We start from the raw sequence: 17,858 nt of genomic DNA, 5'->3' as shown, positions 1-17,858 counted from the left end.
TGACCTGTGAATACAGCTCAATGTATAGAACAATATGCCTTTTTGGCTTATCTCACACAACAAGTTTAATATTTGCTCTCTTGTTTCCTTAATAAGGGTGAGTGTTACAGCTTTAAAAGTTGCCGAATGAAATCATGTATTAGGTCTCTGTATCCTGTGGTCATCAACTAGAAGCCACTACTCATGTCAAGGTCTGACTACATTGTACTGATACAATTGGATTATTGCACCAGGTGGGAGGATTGGTTTTCACTGAGAGAAAGAAGAATGAACTCCTCTAATGCACCGGTGCAGTGGAGTGCTGAGCACAACAAATAACTAGCTGTCCTTTGAAGTTTTTTTCTTTCAGTGGTTAAACTCCCTGCTTAAATGCTCATGCTATACTTATAAAGAAAGCCACTAGCTTTAAACGGTTTTCTAATTGAGAGTACTTCCCCACCACCCCCGAGACACTCAATTTCTAAGACACTGTTTTAGAAAGGAAAATTTTAGCAGTGAGATATATCTTGTTATGGACATACATTACGCTATTTGGAAAATCAACAAAACAAATTTATTCTGCAATATTTTGTAATGCTATGTTGCTAACATCTGATGGTTTCTCATCAATTTATTGTGACTGTTGACATTAGCAATGACTGCTAAACATACAGTTTGTCAAAAAGAAAATTAAAAAATTCTGCATGATTTTGTGGATTTGTATTAAACGCTAAATGAAGCTTCATATGAGTATTCTCTTGCACTAATTTTTCAGTACCCTGACCCTTGTTACAACAAAGACATTTCCGTGGTTGCATTACTGAGTGAATACTGGAAAACTGTAAATTGTTAACATTAATTTTATCTGTTTTCACAAACTTGAAACAGAACATGTGTAAAATACATAGTTACAAAATAGATGTTTAATGTTATGACTTTTTTCATGCTATAACACTTAAATATCCAGCTCTGACTAGTGAAATCAGAACTCTACATTCTCACTTATTGACATCCATCTGTACAAACTATATTAAAATACTAGCTTTAATGGTACAAATTAATGCAACTAAACTAGGAAATGCACTAAAATACAATTTACATTTGTGCTACTCTATCTGCTTATTTTAAATTATGTGATTATTTAGTAGATTTTCTGTCTCTGCGTAAGTTTGGAAGGGCTCCCTTTCTTTTCCTGAGAATCTACAGTGGCAGCTGCAAGACAGTAAAATCCCTTTCTGAATATTACTGGTGGTTGATTGCAAATGAGAAAAATGCAAAAGGTACACGGCCATCAGCTGCACAGTTCTGCCACGCTGCAGAAACAATATTAAGCAATGCCCCTTTCTCCTGAAATAACAGAAAGAAATAATGCTGGCAAAGGTGATGATGCTCTAAAAATACCTCGTCGCCAGCACTTGAAGAGGTGCTGCTAACCTTCAGGTTCTTTTTTGTTGTTGTTATTTCATGTCCAAACACTTAAGTCTTATTTTAATTACCTGCATAGTGCTAATATTATCTGAGCTGTACAGCAAGATAATTTACCAGAAGATGGAATCTCTTAGAATTGGAAAGGTATCAGAATAAAAAGTGGAAATATTTTAAGCTAGCAATTTTGATTTCAAGGATCTGCAACAGCTCACTGGTCTCTAGTTTGCTGTTGGGTTTGTGGGTTTTTTTTATAATTATATGACCGCAGCATGTGCTAAATTTTGCTCAATCTCCCCATGTGTAGAAGTGAACTCATTACTCGGGTGTGGTTTTGATGGCTTCCTGACCAAATGCTACAAGAACTGAAGTCAGTGGTTCAGTATATGGCAACACAAACCCAGTACAATGGCATGCTGAAAATAAAGTCCAATACCACAGCTGTTCCATCAGAAAAAAACCCCATTAAAATAAAGGCTACTTAATACTGTCATGACATTCTTTTAAATATTCTGTACTTTACATATATTTTTGAACAGGAGGTCAGTAGTATGCTGGATATATGCACCCAAAACCATCCTGTTCATGCATAACCCTAATCAATTAACTTTGCTGCTGACAACCTATATCAAAGATGAAGAACTTTCTGGTTCATCATGTGCCTGTTGCCAAATGTATTTAAAATGTCAGTTGTAGATCATGTCAGCTAAATTTCCTTGGGCACCAAACCTGGCGTCAATGGCAATGGCTTGCAGTAGTTGACGTAGACACTAAATGACAGAGCGAAAAGGAGGGATCACAGTTACGTAACCAATGTAGGCACAACAGCCAGAACCACTGCAGTTACCATGAGCTAGAGCTTCACTCTTCAAATACATGGGTGAATGGGTGGATGTCTGTCTTGTCATTTGTTCTTGAAAGTGACTGACACCAAAGTCACTCAAATGAGGATTTAAGAGCCGCTTAATGAAATTGATCATCTGCCCTAGAAGCTGGGATCAGATAATAATGCTTAATGAACACATTAATTAAACTGCAAAAGCCAACTTCAGTCCTCTCAGGAATCTATTAATTATCTAATGAAAGAACAGAGGTTTGTTGTTTTGTTTGTTTTGCTTTTTCCGGACAGCTGCATGTCAATAATGCTACCATATGCGGACTTCAGTAGCACTTGAAGTCATAGGGCCATAGACTCATCTGCCATAGTACTTCCAGGAGTGTTCAGAAAGCAAAATATATTCTTGAAGTCCTTCCATATCAGTACATAAATTTCATTCTATTTATCTCTAAAGACATTTTCATGAATTAACAACACTTGTTGAAGAGATCATAAAATTATTAGATACTTTTATTACAACTTTATTATAAACAAGATAAACAGGTATTTGGAAAATATGGACCCAGTCTATGAGTTATTTTTTCATAGTTATACTTTTAATACATTCAATATTTATACAAATTCAGATATTTTTAATTACGGAGTGTTATAAAGGTATATCTGCTTGAAATCGCTATGCAATTTTCCAAAGCACCATACTATCTACTGCAAGAAATTTTCACTGCTTTCTCGGACTGTTTTAAACATATTATTGCATGGTAGGAAACTCCTTATCTGCAAGTACTTTGCATTTCATTAAAACCTATAAAACTCAAGTAACTTTCCCCAGGCAACTCTGACTCTTACTTGTAAGATTTCTGGCCTGCCTAAATTGTTTTCAGTGACTGCAATATAACAGTCTCTTCAAATTTTGTGTACTTTGTTGATCAAGTGTACAATCAAAGTGGCAAGATTTATTATACTTAAGGTGGTGTTTTAAAGTAATTTATTTCATCAGTCAATGTATAGACCATGAGACCACTTACACTGAAGACAGATGCATTAGTAAAACATTCAGCAGCTGCAGATATACAGCTAACTCAGTCTTTAGATTTTCACCAAATGTGCAATATTACATACACAAACTTGACAGACACTTTAATTATGCATTTTACAACACAAAAATTAACAGTTTATTAAAGCCCAGTGTGGTTTTGAATATGAAAATTCTATTTGCTCTTAGAATAGTTTCTGCAAAAATACATACACACAGGTCCTGAGAAACATTCATGCCCATAAATTATATCCATTACTGTAAGAATATTAATAGAGTAGGCAGCAAAAATCGTCAATGCATCTTAAAATTTGTAGAAAAAATACACATTTTCCATAAAATCAAAAAATAAAATACCCGAAAGTGTTTTGTGATAAATCTAGAAAAGAGGAATCAAGTCTTAAAAGTCAAATTCTGCTCTCACGTAGACAATTCAAACTGAGACCAAGGCTTGATATTTGTACAGCTGGCAGAAGAATTTGACTCAGTCTGCAAGACTGAAAAGCAAAGGTTAGGAAAAGTATGCAAACTTTTATTTCAGGAGTTTAACTTTGTCTTTTAAAACTTTGAATTTGGGATTGTTATTCACTTTCTTATTAAATATGACAAGAATATCCTCTTCTGATTTGTGATGTTCACCAGCTACTGCATAGTACTGAGCTATAACCTGCACAAAGAAACAGTTATGAATTAGTAAAGATGATTCCATTTTGAGCAACAATACATTTGTGTTACTGTATTAAAAGTAGCATGGAATCTATTATGCTATTATTCCTTTGCAGAATTAGCACTGAATTTCTTCTGCATTCCAGTAAGCAATAAGCAACAAGTCCTTCAGCTGACAATCTGCCAATTGATATTCTATTTAATAATATCAAACTTTTTTTGCTTATGTGAGACAGGGTTTTATGAACTTAGGCATTACAGAAGGACATTCATAGAATCATAGAACAAAATCATAAAATTGTTACAGTTGGAAAAGACCTCTAAGATCAAGTCCAACCATCAGCCTGAAGTTCAATCATCAGCTCAACAATTCATGAGACCAAAGGAAATTTAAAAAAAACTACGATGCACAATACCTTTTTTCTTAGTTTCTTAATTGAAATTTCATTGTCTGGAGCCTGTTTCAGAACAGCTCTGATGGTTCCCTTCCAGTTGAATTTACCTAGAAAATAATGAGGTGTACAACATCATTACTTGAACAACTAGGGTCAGGGTTGCTTTTACTTAACTTCTGTGCTTCAGCTATTAAGCCACAACTCTTTAAATAATACACGAATAGTTGGGAAGACCCTGTCTGCTCACCCTCAGAGCGCAAGCAATGGATTTTGCAAAACACCCAACTTCAGAGGTCAGTAATTTGTAGTTTCCAAAGAAACAACCTCTATGTTCTAGTACAGACATTCCCCAACAGTAATAGCGTTGGATGATAGGTGTAAGTAGGTTTATCTAAGCATAGACTAAGGTCAAACGCAGCTAAAGTCCAATTTATGATTCAGTGAGCAAAAATAGGGATCTAAGAGATACAAAAAGACCCAAGAGAGCTGTTATCCTTTTGCCTCTATGTTGGCTAATGTGCATGGCAGCATGGAAGAGACCTGCTGTGATGGCAAAACAAACATGCCAAATTCCTCAGTGCCCAGGGAAAGCAAGTGTACCCAAAGGTTGCCAGTACAGCAGAAGCAATAAATAAGAAAAGTGGTGTTCAGGTGTGAAGCGTAGCACAGGCTCCTTACTCTGGAACAGACATGTATACTGAATATACATACGTATATGAACATACATACTGAGGCACAATTTACTTCAAGGCTTACTGCAAAGGCACTGTATTTATGGTTTGAGCTAGGTCTTTGGAAGAACAGTTTTGTAACTATCTAAACTCCCCCTTTAGGAATACCTTTATCTGTTCCGACATTTCCTTCATTTTCATTGGTGTTTTCTGTTTCCATGTCTTCTGAAATGTGTTCAATTTTCATTTTCTTTGCTGTGGTACGAGGTTCCTCTAGAGATGGAATTGGATAAAAATAAAGTTATAAAACTAGAAGAAAAATTCTGACATGACTTAAAAGTTTTTATTCTAGTAACATGAGTTTATATTTGCTAAGAGATTCAGATTTTATAAAAGGACTGCAACCACAGTGCTAAAAAATAATTTAACTTGAATATGTAAGTTATTAAAAATTCTACTAACGTGATTATTGACCTTTAAGCCACTGAGAAAAAGCATCTCAAAAAGAGACAAGAATATAAGAAGTAGGATGGATACCTTCTGCATGTTTATGTTTGCGTTTCTTTACATTTCTTTCCTCTTCTAGTTCATTTTGAAGGCCGTTTCCATTTATTTCAAGTTCATTCTCCAAGCTCTCCTTTCCTTTTTTGGACTTCTTACTCTTTTTTACTTCTGACTGGTTTTCTAATTTCAAGTCTTTTTTCTCCTTCTTTTTGTTCTTTTGTCTCTCTTCTTTTCGTTCTCTCTTACTCTTTTTCCTCTCAGTTTTATCATCTGTAATTCCGTTTTCTTCTGCCACCGTTTCCTCCCCAGTTTCTGCAGACTGCCCCCCTTCTTTCTGTTGTGGTTTGTCTTGTTCTTTTTCACTTGAAGTCTTTTGTTGAAAGACATATTATTACAATTTCACATGCCCTTCTTGACATTGCAACTTTTCTCTACTATATCATTCATGAAGAACACTAATATCCTGAATTCAATTAAATTACTTACAAGTGGTGACACCAGTTACCTCAGAAATAGCACTATTTAGTATGGCTGATTTGTCTTTTAGCTTTACAGCCTCAATGCTAATTACCTTTACATCACAGAGGAAATGCTATCTTACAACATATAACACTTCTATTTGAAACAATAATGATCTGAGCGAGAAAGTTGTGTTACGTACTTTACTTCAATGCTCTATTCTATGGAAAAATTAAATTATCTGCTTGTGTTTCAATAAAATAATGGTTCAGATTCAAGATTTAAAAAATTCTGTTTAAATCAAGATGGAACTGCTTATGGTTTTAGTGAAGTTGCATTGATTCAGAATTAATGTTCCAGCAAGACAATGTACTTGAAATTCAGTGCCCAGAGTTTATGTTAAATATTTATTTCCTTCCTGACTCTTATATTTGGATTCTTCAGAAAAAAAATGCAAATGGATTTAACTGAAATCACCAAATCAGCAAATGAAGCATAATCAACAAGTGATTCATGTCAAAGCTATTCCTGCGCACTTCCTCGAAAGAAGCTGGGGAGAAGAGCGATCTTTACATTAGTAGATAAGTAAACTTCAGTTACAGCTTTCTAATAGCAGTAACAGATGTCAACAAAGAATTTAAACACCACCCCATTAAAACATGCTAAACTAGTACTAGAATAGCAAAGAATTAAGTGCTGAGAAAAAAGGTCAGGGTCAATCCATGATTTTAACACAGAAGTAGAAAGAATTTACACCACAAACTGGAAAATTTTATCTCCCTCCACTAATAAAATGGCTAAACTAGGTGCTGTAAATTTCCCATTCCAATACATGTTAATTTGAGGCCAATAAAGTTCTGAAGAGGTTGTTTTATTCCTTCTTACGGCAGAGTAAAAGTCTGGAATCAAAGATAAAGCTAGAGTTTTCCCTTTCCTTATGTACTACTAGCACAGAATAAAGTTAAATTAGCCTTCTGATTAGTACAACTGTGTCACTGTGTCCGAGTTTTTAATTACAACCAGCCCAGTATGCACAACTACTTCAGTATGTTCCACAAACTAGCAATTTAGTCTAAGAATATTACATTATAACATGATCCACTGTAAAAATGGGAGACAATATTTCTGCTAGCACCTACAAGCAAAGTCTGAAATGTTTTCCTTCCAGCGCTTTTGACAGCATTCCTGTTCTACTATGTTGTACCTCTAACTTAACTTACGTTTCTGGTTGCTTCAGAGAAAATATCCCACACCTGGTCTTGCAAAGTGCTGTCACTAATTCTCAAACTGTTCTTCATCCAATTCTGTGTAGGAAAATAACAAACAATAACTGAAAAGGCATATCGCTTATTTTTGTCTTGATTATGATATATTTGGTTCTAGTTTTTATTTTTCATTTAAGAATTTAATCGCTTGCTCTGATTAAGATCTGGTTAGACATTTACTCTCTATGAAAGTCCATGTTAAATTGTTTCACATAATGACTGTACTGTTATGAGACTACACCATGGATATCAATTGCCTCACCAATCTAGAAGAGGTAAATATATAGAAAAAATAATTCTCAAGCTTTTGAATACAGCTGGCTATGTTAATGTGCTATGAAACTTCATGAAACTTCCATAAGTTAAAACATTAGGGATCTGATCTTATTTATTTGCATACTGGGCAGATCGTCATGCTCCTAAATGGCTACCTTAGTTTGTTACAGAAAAGTAAAATTAAAGCAAATATCCCAATGCAAGCATTAGAAAGTTGTTTGTGCTACTGCAGGCATTCCTGCTGAAAATGAAAACAAAGCAATGAATTTCTACTTATAATACGCTCACACTATGTGTAACTCTAAAACCTAATGTAAAAATTTTTGCATTGCAATGAAAATTCCAGGAAAGCTACATTAGTAAATTGGAACAATGAACTGCAAAAACTTTTGATCTTCCATTGCACCGTGTCTTACCAAAAAGAAAGAGACTTCTCTGCAATATCTCTTTCTCTGCTCAGAACATTAATTTTGTATGAAAGTATTCTAACCTTCAGCTCGCTAGCAGCAATTCCACCACAGTTCTATTAGGTTCTATTTGAGCACTTTGGAAGTAATTGTGATCATCTCTCAGCCTCACAACCTGAGGCATGGAACAATAAAAATGCCCAACTTCTTAGTAATCCTTTACTAATATCACATAAAACATTTGGAATTTGCTTTGGCTGTGATGCAAGGCTTAGTGAATCATCCAGTGTGGGAGATTCTGTCAGAATACTGAGCAACAGGAAAACTCTCAAAAGAGTTATCTTGCCTTTATCAGGAGAAAACAAAGCCACAGAAATAAGATCTGTTAAAAGTACGTCTAAGAATTTGGACATTCAATGGAAATTGCAAAAAGAACAAAAGAAAGGTATTAAAAAAAGAGCAAGCCTACACATGGAGATGAAGCTTGAATCTGGCTTAATACCCAACTAAAATGGCACACAGAGTCCTTTTAAGCAAGACGTATTTTACCAACATTGCCTATTTGAAACCGATCTATTACACCAACTATTTACCAATGCCCAAATAAGCAACTTGTCCCACCTTTGTTACAAGAGAGCGGCACTCACAAAGAAAGTCTAATTTCAAGCTCACTGCATCGATTACTATAAAACTCTATTAAAACATACCTGAAACTTTACTTTTTTTCTTGGAATATTGTCAAAGACCCTCATTTGCTCCAGAATGTTTCGCACTTTAGGGTTTATTTTTGGCTTCTTCATTACTTCATGAATTTTCTGACGGAAGCAAAACAGAATTAAATCAACAAAGCAGCATATTGATGAAATAATACATGTAAGGTATGCAAGTTGGAAACATCCTGGACAAAAATCACCCAGTACTCACAGACAGTACAGGCTACTCAAAACTGTTGTAAAATCTCCATAAGACAGCTCGGGCATATTCCTACACTATGGACGCCAGCACAAAAGAGAGGTGAGGCCAGGGCCTTATGGCAGTTACTTGAACTGCAGTGCTGCCTCTGTGGGGGGAAAAGGCTCTGATCTTCCTATCCTTTAAAGATGTAGCCCCTGTGCACTGGAGTGCCTTCTTGTGCTTTTGCAAATCTGTTTACTGGAAGGTTTTTTAGATGTATTACAACTACCAGAAAAGGATGCTCTGTAACAATCCCTCACCTTTCTCTGTAGGAAGTACTTACTACTGAGGGAGGCTAACAATTTTCATAAGCAATAGATTTCACATCATACCGTCTTTGAACAGTGTACTCAAACAATGTTCAGTCTCATTAATGGCACTATTCTTCAATGGTACATGCCTTGAGTATCCATGTAGCTGAGTACTTTGTTAGATCATATTTTATGTGAGATAGAGATAAACAAATCCATGGGAAAAAGTGATCTAACCAATTATAACTAATGAGGTTTTAAAAACGCGTTTGGGAGTTCCTTCCCAAATCCCTTAAACAAAACTACCAGTCATAAGAGGGTAGGTTCTGGCATAGGATAAATAACCACCTGAAGGATAGGACAGAAAGGTTAGGAGGCATTTCCTGTGATCTACGCTGCACCCTCTACTGTTCAAAATATATATAAAATACCTGAAAAAAGGGCAGAAAAATTTTCCTGGCAATAGGAATATATTCAGGATAAGGATGGTGAATTCCAGAAAGATCTTAAGAGAATGAGTGACTAGGTAAACTAAATTCAACACAAATTCATATAAGGCAGCATGCATAGGAAAAGGAATCTTCACATCTAAAATGGCAGGCTTTAATTTGATCACTTGGGGTCGAGATAGCCAATTCCATGAAAACTCCAGTACAATGATCAGCAGCAGTCAAAAAAAGATCAAAAATCAGTAAGAAAAGCATAAAGGACACAGAAAACATCATTATCACATAGAGTAAATCTATGGCTCATCCCCAGCTTGAACAGTCTATGTAGTTCTTGTAGTCTCACTTCACAAGGACACAGTAGAACTGGGAAGACTTTAGAGCACCAAAGATATCATTTACGTATGAAATACAACTCAGCAGGACAGGCAGCGTGGAACTGTTGAGATGAGGAGGTATACGTGGCAGAGGTTATATGTGCCATGAAGAAGGCGGACAACGATCAGTGCCTCTTTGTATGCAAGAACTAGGAAATAAAATCAAACTAGTAGGAAAGAGATTCAAAACAAATAAAAGGCGTCTTTCTTACCAGGATAAGCAATAGACCAAGGAACTGCCAAAAGAAAGCTGTGGATATTGGGAAAAACAGGATCCAATATAATCTCTCTTGTGTTTTTAATAGTTATAAACAATAGTTATTTATCATATCTATATATAGTACAAACCTTACCTGAATCCACTCCTGTTGTTTAGCATCCCCTTTGTTAGTTTTGGCTTCGAAATCTTTTCCACCATATTTCTGGTCTTCACTTATGCACCTCACGTGTTCCTTATAATCATCACCCCTGAACAAAGAAAATTTTTACCTGTAGTTCACTAAAGTGTTTCAGTCCTTCAGACTAAGCAAAACTTATGTGATCAACAAACTAATGTAACAGATGACAGCATCTAACATTTAAAACTTAATACTGTCAATGCGTTTAAAAGTAAAGTATGACATGCTTAAAGTATACATGTATAAAGACTGCTCACATTTGTGTCACACTAGAGCCTTCAGTGAAAATTTCTGATCGAGTCTTAAGTATACTACTGCTTTTACTGATGACTGTAACAACTTTGGCACATTTGTACGCATAACATACAGACAGCTATTATTACCTATCTGTGGTTTACCTCTCACATTGACACGTTTTAAGATTAGAAAAGGAGGTGAAAAATGTTTGCAAAAACCTAATTTCAGAATATAGATACACTAACATGGTAGTGTAGTTCTGACCAATGTGTAAGAACCCCTCCCCAAATGAATGAATAACAGAGATGTTTTGTCAGTTAAGTACAGAGGAATATCATCATCTAAGGACAATCTTATTTTCTTATGCAAATACATACATTTATATTTCACAAGCGGATAGTAGCACTGCTTTCTTCTGAATTCTGAGAACTGACAACCGAATTCAGCGTTTTTGATATTCTTGCCAATCCCTCTGCAGTAGCAGAATAGGCAACAGCTGTTAATGATCAGGAGCTGAAAGCACTGTCACTTATGACTGTAAGAGAAGAAACTTCAGCTCTGTTTACTATGCAGTTTAGCCATCCCTGCAGTTCAACTTAGGTGATTAAGCTTTAAATTATACAAAAACATGGATAACTTTTAAACACAAACATGAATTATTCAGAAATTGCCAAACTTATTTCTCAAACACCTTAGGAAAGTCTTGTGACAGCCACTACAGAGTGAGCAAGGCTTATTCCCACTCTTCACCTACCAGAAATCCTTCCCACAATCCATGCAGGAGAGGCACTCGCAGTTCCTGCAGATGCCCACATGTTTTTCAACCTGCGCTTTCTTCACCGACTCTCCACACGCGTTGCACGTGAACACGACCATGGCGGAGGGTGGCTGGGAGCCCCGGTCCAGCGGCCCCTGTCTCTTCCTTCCCCAGAAGCAGCCCTGGAAACGCGAGATCTGACATTTACAACCTGAAAGCTGCACTGGCACGGTCGAGGAGAAAACCGGCCATGTGTAGCTAACAAAAACCCTCAGTGTTTTACTTTAGCCACGTGCTAAAGCTCTGAAGGAATGGCTGGAGCACCTCGAAGCTGAGAGAGTTGGGGTTGTTCAGCCTGGAAAAGAGAAGGCTCTGAAACCTTATAGCGACCTTCCAGTACCTGAAGGCACTACAAGAAAGCTGGGGAGGGACCGTTTACAAAGGCTTGTGGTGATAGGACATGGGGCAATGAGTATAAACTGGAGAGGGAAAGATTTAGACTAGGCATAAGGAATTTCTTCACCATGAGAGTGGTGAGGCATTGGCACAGGTTGCCCGGAGAAGTTGTGGCTGCCCCATCCCTGGAGGTGTTCAAGGCCAGGTTGGATGGGCCTTGGGCAGCCTGATCCAATGGGATGTTCCTACCCATCCAGGGGGAGTGGAACTGGATGATCTTTAAGGTCCCTTCCCACCCAAACTGTTCTATGATCCTAAGAACCCATTTCGCTGGGTACCGGGAGCACGAGGAAAAGCAGCACCTACTGTTACCCCCCGTGCCTCTGCCTCTGCCTCTGCCTCAGCCTCAGCCTCACCCGCCACCACGCACCTCGCTGCCCGCTCCGCCCCGGCGCGCGCGCAGGCCCCGCCCCGGAAGCGGAAGGAGCAGAAGTGGAAGCGGCGAGCGGAGGCGGATGTTGAGGTTGTGGCTGCCGCGGGGCGGCCGCGCGGGGATGGAGCTGGGAGGCGTCCGGAGCCGGTAAGCGCCGGGCGGAGCGGGGCCGGCCTCTGCCCCTCTGCTGCGCCGCCATCCCCACCCAGCCCCCCCTCGGGCCCCGTTCAGCCCTCGCCGCCGTCTCTGAGGGAAACTCTTCCCTGCCTCCCTCCGGGAGCACCTGGATCCTGAGAGCTGCACCTCGGCAAGGCCGAGGGGAGCTTGAAATGGCAGCTTAAGTGGTTACCGCCGCGGTTCTTTCCTTCGGGAGCAGCTCAGGGTGTCCGCTGTCTTTCCCGCTGGGAGACAGGCAGCTGGTGGCTGAGGGACTCTGAGCTCGCAAGGTGTTGAACTGCTGGCAAGATGCTGTGGTGGGGCGTGTACACAGAGTAAGCAGTTATCTGGCGAATAGATGTGGTTTCTTCATTTTAAAACCTAGTAAAAGACATAAATAGTGGAAGAGTATATGTTAGCTTACAGTAATGTGATACAAGAATTAGTTACTATGACAAAAAGTGGAATATTTCAACTAAAGTAAAGTTTCATCTAAGCAACTGTATTTTTTGAAAGTTTGACAGAATGTCCCTCTGGTAGCATGATTTATTTCAGACAGTGTTTTTCCAGACGCTGTTCATTCTTTGAAAAGGATAACATCTTGTGGGAAGTGTGATCTGTGCTGAACAGATGTCTTTTCATCTGTAATCACGTCTGTTTGGAGTCTCTCCCTATCTCAAAGGCAAGGTCAGGCAGAGCTGGAGCCAGCTTCAGATCAGCAAGAGTTTTGACTGTTGTGAAGTTCATAATAACATTAAAATTACTCCTTGGAATGTAATAGAATGCGCATGAGATTTCTGGGAAAATTTATTATGCATGTAAGTATGTTATGTTCCTGACTTTTATCACTCCCTCATGTTGTCTAGGCCTGATTAAAGTATGCTTGCTTTCTAAAACTCCAAAATGAGTCTTAGAGAGTTTATTTGCTGGCATTTTCAGTATCAAATGCGACAGGAGGCAGTGAATCACAGAGTAACAGAATAAAGAGTGGAGCTTTTAGCAGTCATGAGAATTGAGACTGTGGACAGCCACGTTCTTCTCAGGTTTAACCCAAAGTGATTTTTCTGCTCTGTTCACTAGTTAGAAGACTAGAAGTTCTCATCGCCATAATAGTTGGAATTTTCCTTTCATATTTACAAGTGCACAGGTGAAGAGTTGCATCTTTCTTCCAGTAAAAGGAAGTATAGAACTGAATGTGAATGTGTTGTGTGAGAATGTTACTTGTCTTCCCTTTAACCTGTTCAGATAAGTTATTTTTGAAAGAGACTTTACATTGTATTAAATAAAAAAAAAAAGTTACCGTACTAACTGACGTGATCCATGTGGGAAATGTCCTTAGCTACAACAGCAGAAATATGGCACAAATAATAGTACTACTGTATTTTCCTTTTTCAGCTAGAGGATAAAGAAACTGAGGGTTTCCTGTACAAATTACTATTGATTTTGTAGGCGTGATACGTTTTTGCCTTATTGTTGTTGAGGTTGCCTAAATTGTCTTTTTTTTATGGCTATGGAGTTCAGTTTATTGGTAGGGCCATTAGCAGCACATCTTTGCAGAAGCTCTGTGTTGTAAGCAAAACTTCATTAAAATCAATATTTCCTGTGTATGTTGCTGGATTTCTACTGGTGACTCATCTTTAATCAGAGAAATGCCTTTGGAGCTCACATTGCGGCTATAAACTGAAGTCTAGTTTTGGAGGGGGAACTTATATAGTAAAAATGTTCTTCATGTTCTAAATTATTTTTGCAATTTAATGTTTAAAATTCATCTTAACGTTTTGTTTCATTGTAGGTAATTTAAGTGATTTCCTAGCATGGACACTGTTGCTAGCCATAGTTGTCATCTTCTCCAGCAGCTACATGAACAACGCATTCAGGGTCTTCTCTGTGACTGCATGCTGGTGGTAAAAGGTGTCTGCTTCAAAGCACACAAAAATGTATTAGCTGCTTTCAGTCAATATTTCAGGTAGGTGATAGAAAATTTTTTTTCAAAAATGAATTCTATATGCTGTTGGTTGAGGTTTTCTCTGAGAAGTTTTTTTTCTGGTGGTTGCAGACTAAGTAACTGTTGGAGTATAAAGGAAAAGTTAAATTGTGTAGAGAAATCTGTATCAAATATGTAATCTAATTAAAAACTATGGCAATCCTAATTTATTTTCTAGATATACATAGTTAAATGCTACAGTGTTTGAGTTTGACATTTTCCTCAGTTGCTTATGGTACCTCATGTAATGGATTCTGGCATGGACTTGCATTCGGTATTTGAGTATGAAAAGATAACTGTTTACAAGGAGTGCTGTAGAGTACATGAACAAAGCCACGTAGGGGACATAATTGATGAAACAATTCACATTATCCATTTCCAGATAATATGAATTGTTTCATCAATTATATCTTCAAACTAAAATGTAATTATATAGGTTATTATTGCATCTCTATTTAGAACAGGTTCCCAAGGAGACAACATCTACGTTTTAAAGTTTTAAAGCCCATGAAGCCACATCACTGGTTTCTTTTCCCTCTGTACAGCCTTCATTGATTTTGGGGGTTGCTGGGTCTCCCAACTTAGTGTTTTACATTAGTTATGAGTAAACTGTGAGATCTGGCATTTTTAGACCTTCTTGTAACATCTTCAGAGCTTAACTACAAATTCTTGTGTAAGAAAATTCTTTTTATTTTATGACCAGGGAAAAATGATAAGAGGCTTTTTTTCCATTTTCTTCTCTAGTGTTGTAATCCTGATGATGAAGTGAAATTATGCTCAAAGACTGAGTTTTTAAAGTAGTTAAAAATGTTTTAAGTAATTAAAGATGCTCAACTCTTATTAAAATTCAATTGGATATAAGTGACTGATTCAGACTCACAATCCAGATGTTTGTTATTGTTCTGGTTTTAATTAAGACAGTACGACCTGGATTTATGAAGGAATTTGGATGTGGGCACTGGCTTCAGTGTAGAGTGAAAGTAGGAGAATAGGGCAATTGAAGAATGGAAAAGCATCTGAAACTCTGCATTTCTAAAGTTTGAGCCTGGACTGTAATTTGCCTGAAATTCAGAGCTGATTGATATTACCATAGAATCATAGAATTATTTTTATTAGAAGGGACCTTAAAGATAATCTAGTTACAATTCCTCTGCCATGGGCATATTATGCCCAGCTTTAAACAAAACCCAGTTTGAGATTTAAGCCAGAGAGAGGAATTATCAAGTACAGGGTATTTCCCAGTGTAGGAATACATCTACATAGGAGTGACCTGACCCTATTTGTATATAACATCATTTATTATGAGAGTATCAGGTTAGAGACTGGGGTTTTAATGGAAAGGTGTGAAGTTCCTAACTGATGCAGAGTTCAAACCCCCTTAATTTAGCACTGATTATGCATGTGAAGAGCTACAGCTCTGGTGCTAATAATACTTTACATCAAAAAGTAAGAAGTCTAGTGAAATCAGACACTTTAAGGATTCGGTGACAGTTCAGTGGGTATTGGTTGGAGTGCTGTTTTAGACTCATATACCTGTCCTCTTCATTATTGTTTTGCTTGGTTCTCCTGCAGTAATGGAATACTTTTTCTGGTTGTGAGATAATAAATTGAAAGTATTGCAAATCTCTTGTTTGCTATCACCATTCTCTCACCTACTTGGGGAGAAAGAACTAATAACTTTAATAAGGTTTAATGATAAATCTTGATAGAAAAATTAAGTTGCCTGAAGGGAATAGTTTAGCTGCTTTCTCCTTTTTAATAGAAAATTTCTCTGTTTTATTTGCCATAATGGAAGAAGAATCACCATTCTGAGTCCAATAGCTTTTGCAAATAGTCCATAAATACACCACTGCACCTAATATGTAAGGAACATTGGATAGGAAACCTCATGTGTAGGATGTGATTTCAAAACATTAAAAAATAGAAGATCAAAGTTATATGAAGGATCATTTGCTTTTATCTACACCTTAAGTGCACTAGTGTAGGACTAATACGTAAGACAAGTAATTGAGCAGTTTGGAAACATGAAACATTCATCTGCAAAACTACAGCAATCTAGATAAGAACATATAGTGTAAACTGGTGTTTCATAACAGGCAGTCTGTTTCAGGTGTATTTTTATAAAAGTGCTCGTGAATTATTTGTGTTTGAATATTTGCCTTGTTTTGTCAGGACCCTTTTCCAGAATTCTTCAGGACAGAAGAACGATGTCTTTCACTTGGACATTAAAAATGTAGGTGGGATAGGCCAGATCTTGGACTTCATGTACACCTCTCACCTGGATCTTAGCCAGGACAATGTACAAGCTATGTTGGATATTGCACAGTGTCTCCAAGTGCAAAATGTGCTGAACATTTGCCATACCTTTTTAAAATCTTCTACAGCTGTAGAGCAAACAGCCAGCATGCCTTGTAATAGCATTTTTTCGCTGCAGAATACTTTGAGTGCGGATACCAGCTGTGCCAATGACAATTATGGAACAAACCTATTGCATGAATGCTCGTCTGACACACAAGCTAATAAAGTCTTGGCTGACCACCATTCTCACACATCACAGTCTCTTAATCTTCACACAGCCTCTGGTGAGATACAGAAACAATCACAAGATTCCTTAGAAGGCAACTGCTGCACAGAGCTACCATTTAAACAACCAAATTACTATTATAAGCTACGCAACTTTTACAGTAAACAGTTCTATAAGCAAAACACTTGCTCTAATCATGAGAGAGTTGCAGAACAATCCTTTTCTTACAACACAGCTACAGAAATAAATACAGTAGAGAATAATTCTTGTACTGTCAGTCACTCTGAATGTATTCTTGAAACCTCTGATCATTTACCGTCAAACTTTCTGGTTCAGACTGTGAATGAAGCTGCTCCAGACCAAGATGCAGGCAGCGTGCTTATGCAGCCCACCAAACAGATGCGGCTGAAAAAGGCAGTACACCTCAAAAAGTTAAATTTTCTAAGATCTCAGAAATCTACAGAGGAGCCACCTGAGCCTAAGAGAGATGGCAGCAGAATAACAGGAGTGGTTGAATCTGTAAATGAAAGTACCGTGGACATGACAAATGTTAGAGTTACTGAAGAAAAGGAAGCGGAAGATTTAGCAGATTCTGAGAATGTTGAACAAACTGTTGAAATTGAAAGATCTGAAGGTCCTTTGGAACAAGAAGGGCAATCACAGACTCTTCAGTCACAGAGGCAATATACTTGTGAATTATGTGGGAAGGCTTTCAAACATCCAAGCAATTTGGAGCTCCATAAAAGGTCTCATACAGGTACAGTTATTGATAACTTGGTCTGCAGACCAAGTATTGCAATTGAAGAGAATGTCTTGCAGCATCTCTTGGTTGAGAGATGTTGCGTAAGGGTCCACTTTCAAAAGGGTGTGGTTTTGTCTTTTTTTAAAAAAATTAATAATCAGACCTTAAGACCGACTTTAAGCTGAGAGTTTTAGTTATATAAAAGATTTAGCCTTCCGTTTCTTTTTTCGTGGCTGTTTTTAAAGAATGTTGTGTGATAGCTTAATGAAAACTTTAAGTGTAAAT

General features: G+C 37.5%; 2 protein-coding genes across 6 annotated transcripts in view; one reads left to right on the top strand and one right to left on the bottom strand.

Annotated features, from left to right (window-relative positions):
* Window positions 1-2,755: 2,755 nt before the first annotated feature.
* LYAR (Ly1 antibody reactive) lies at window positions 2,756-12,216 on the bottom strand. Of its 3 annotated transcripts, none has more exons than XM_054064603.1 (9): window positions 12,165-12,216; window positions 11,336-11,520; window positions 10,300-10,414; window positions 8,626-8,733; window positions 7,191-7,274; window positions 5,545-5,881; window positions 5,176-5,280; window positions 4,358-4,443; window positions 2,756-3,942 (listed from the first exon to the last, which is right to left on the bottom strand). In XM_054064603.1, the coding sequence occupies exons 2-9, from the start codon at window positions 11,455-11,457 to the stop codon at window positions 3,808-3,810; spliced, it is 1,092 nt and encodes a 363-aa protein (XP_053920578.1). In that variant the 5' UTR covers window positions 11,458-11,520; window positions 12,165-12,216; the 3' UTR covers window positions 2,756-3,807. The 3 variants fall into 3 exon arrangements, with proteins under 3 accessions (XP_053920578.1, XP_053920580.1, XP_053920579.1); XM_054064605.1 differs by having other exon boundaries at window positions 12,151-12,188; XM_054064604.1 differs by lacking the exon at window positions 12,165-12,216 and adding an exon at window positions 12,101-12,140.
* The window catches only part of ZBTB49 (zinc finger and BTB domain containing 49), a 20,714-nt gene continuing 15,067 nt past the window's right edge, over window positions 12,212-17,858 (top strand). Inside the window, exons 1-4 of one of the 3 annotated variants that reach the window (XM_054064601.1) lie at window positions 12,252-12,314; window positions 12,894-13,141; window positions 14,116-14,289; window positions 16,480-17,588. In XM_054064601.1, the coding sequence (XP_053920576.1) occupies window positions 14,138-14,289; window positions 16,480-17,588 (1,261 nt within the window). In that variant the 5' untranslated portion in view covers window positions 12,252-12,314; window positions 12,894-13,141; window positions 14,116-14,137. Of the gene's footprint in view, window positions 12,315-12,381; window positions 13,142-14,115; window positions 14,290-16,479; window positions 17,589-17,858 lie in introns of those variants that run through there. The other 2 variants (XM_054064602.1, XM_054064600.1) reach the window with 2 other exon arrangements.

The sequence above is a fragment of the Cuculus canorus genome, chromosome 4 (assembly GCF_017976375.1).
Source record: "Cuculus canorus isolate bCucCan1 chromosome 4, bCucCan1.pri, whole genome shotgun sequence".
Classification (NCBI taxonomy): domain Eukaryota; kingdom Metazoa; phylum Chordata; class Aves; order Cuculiformes; family Cuculidae; genus Cuculus; species Cuculus canorus.
Note: the sequence above shows the minus strand (reverse complement) of the source record. Positions and strands in the feature narration are given on the sequence as shown.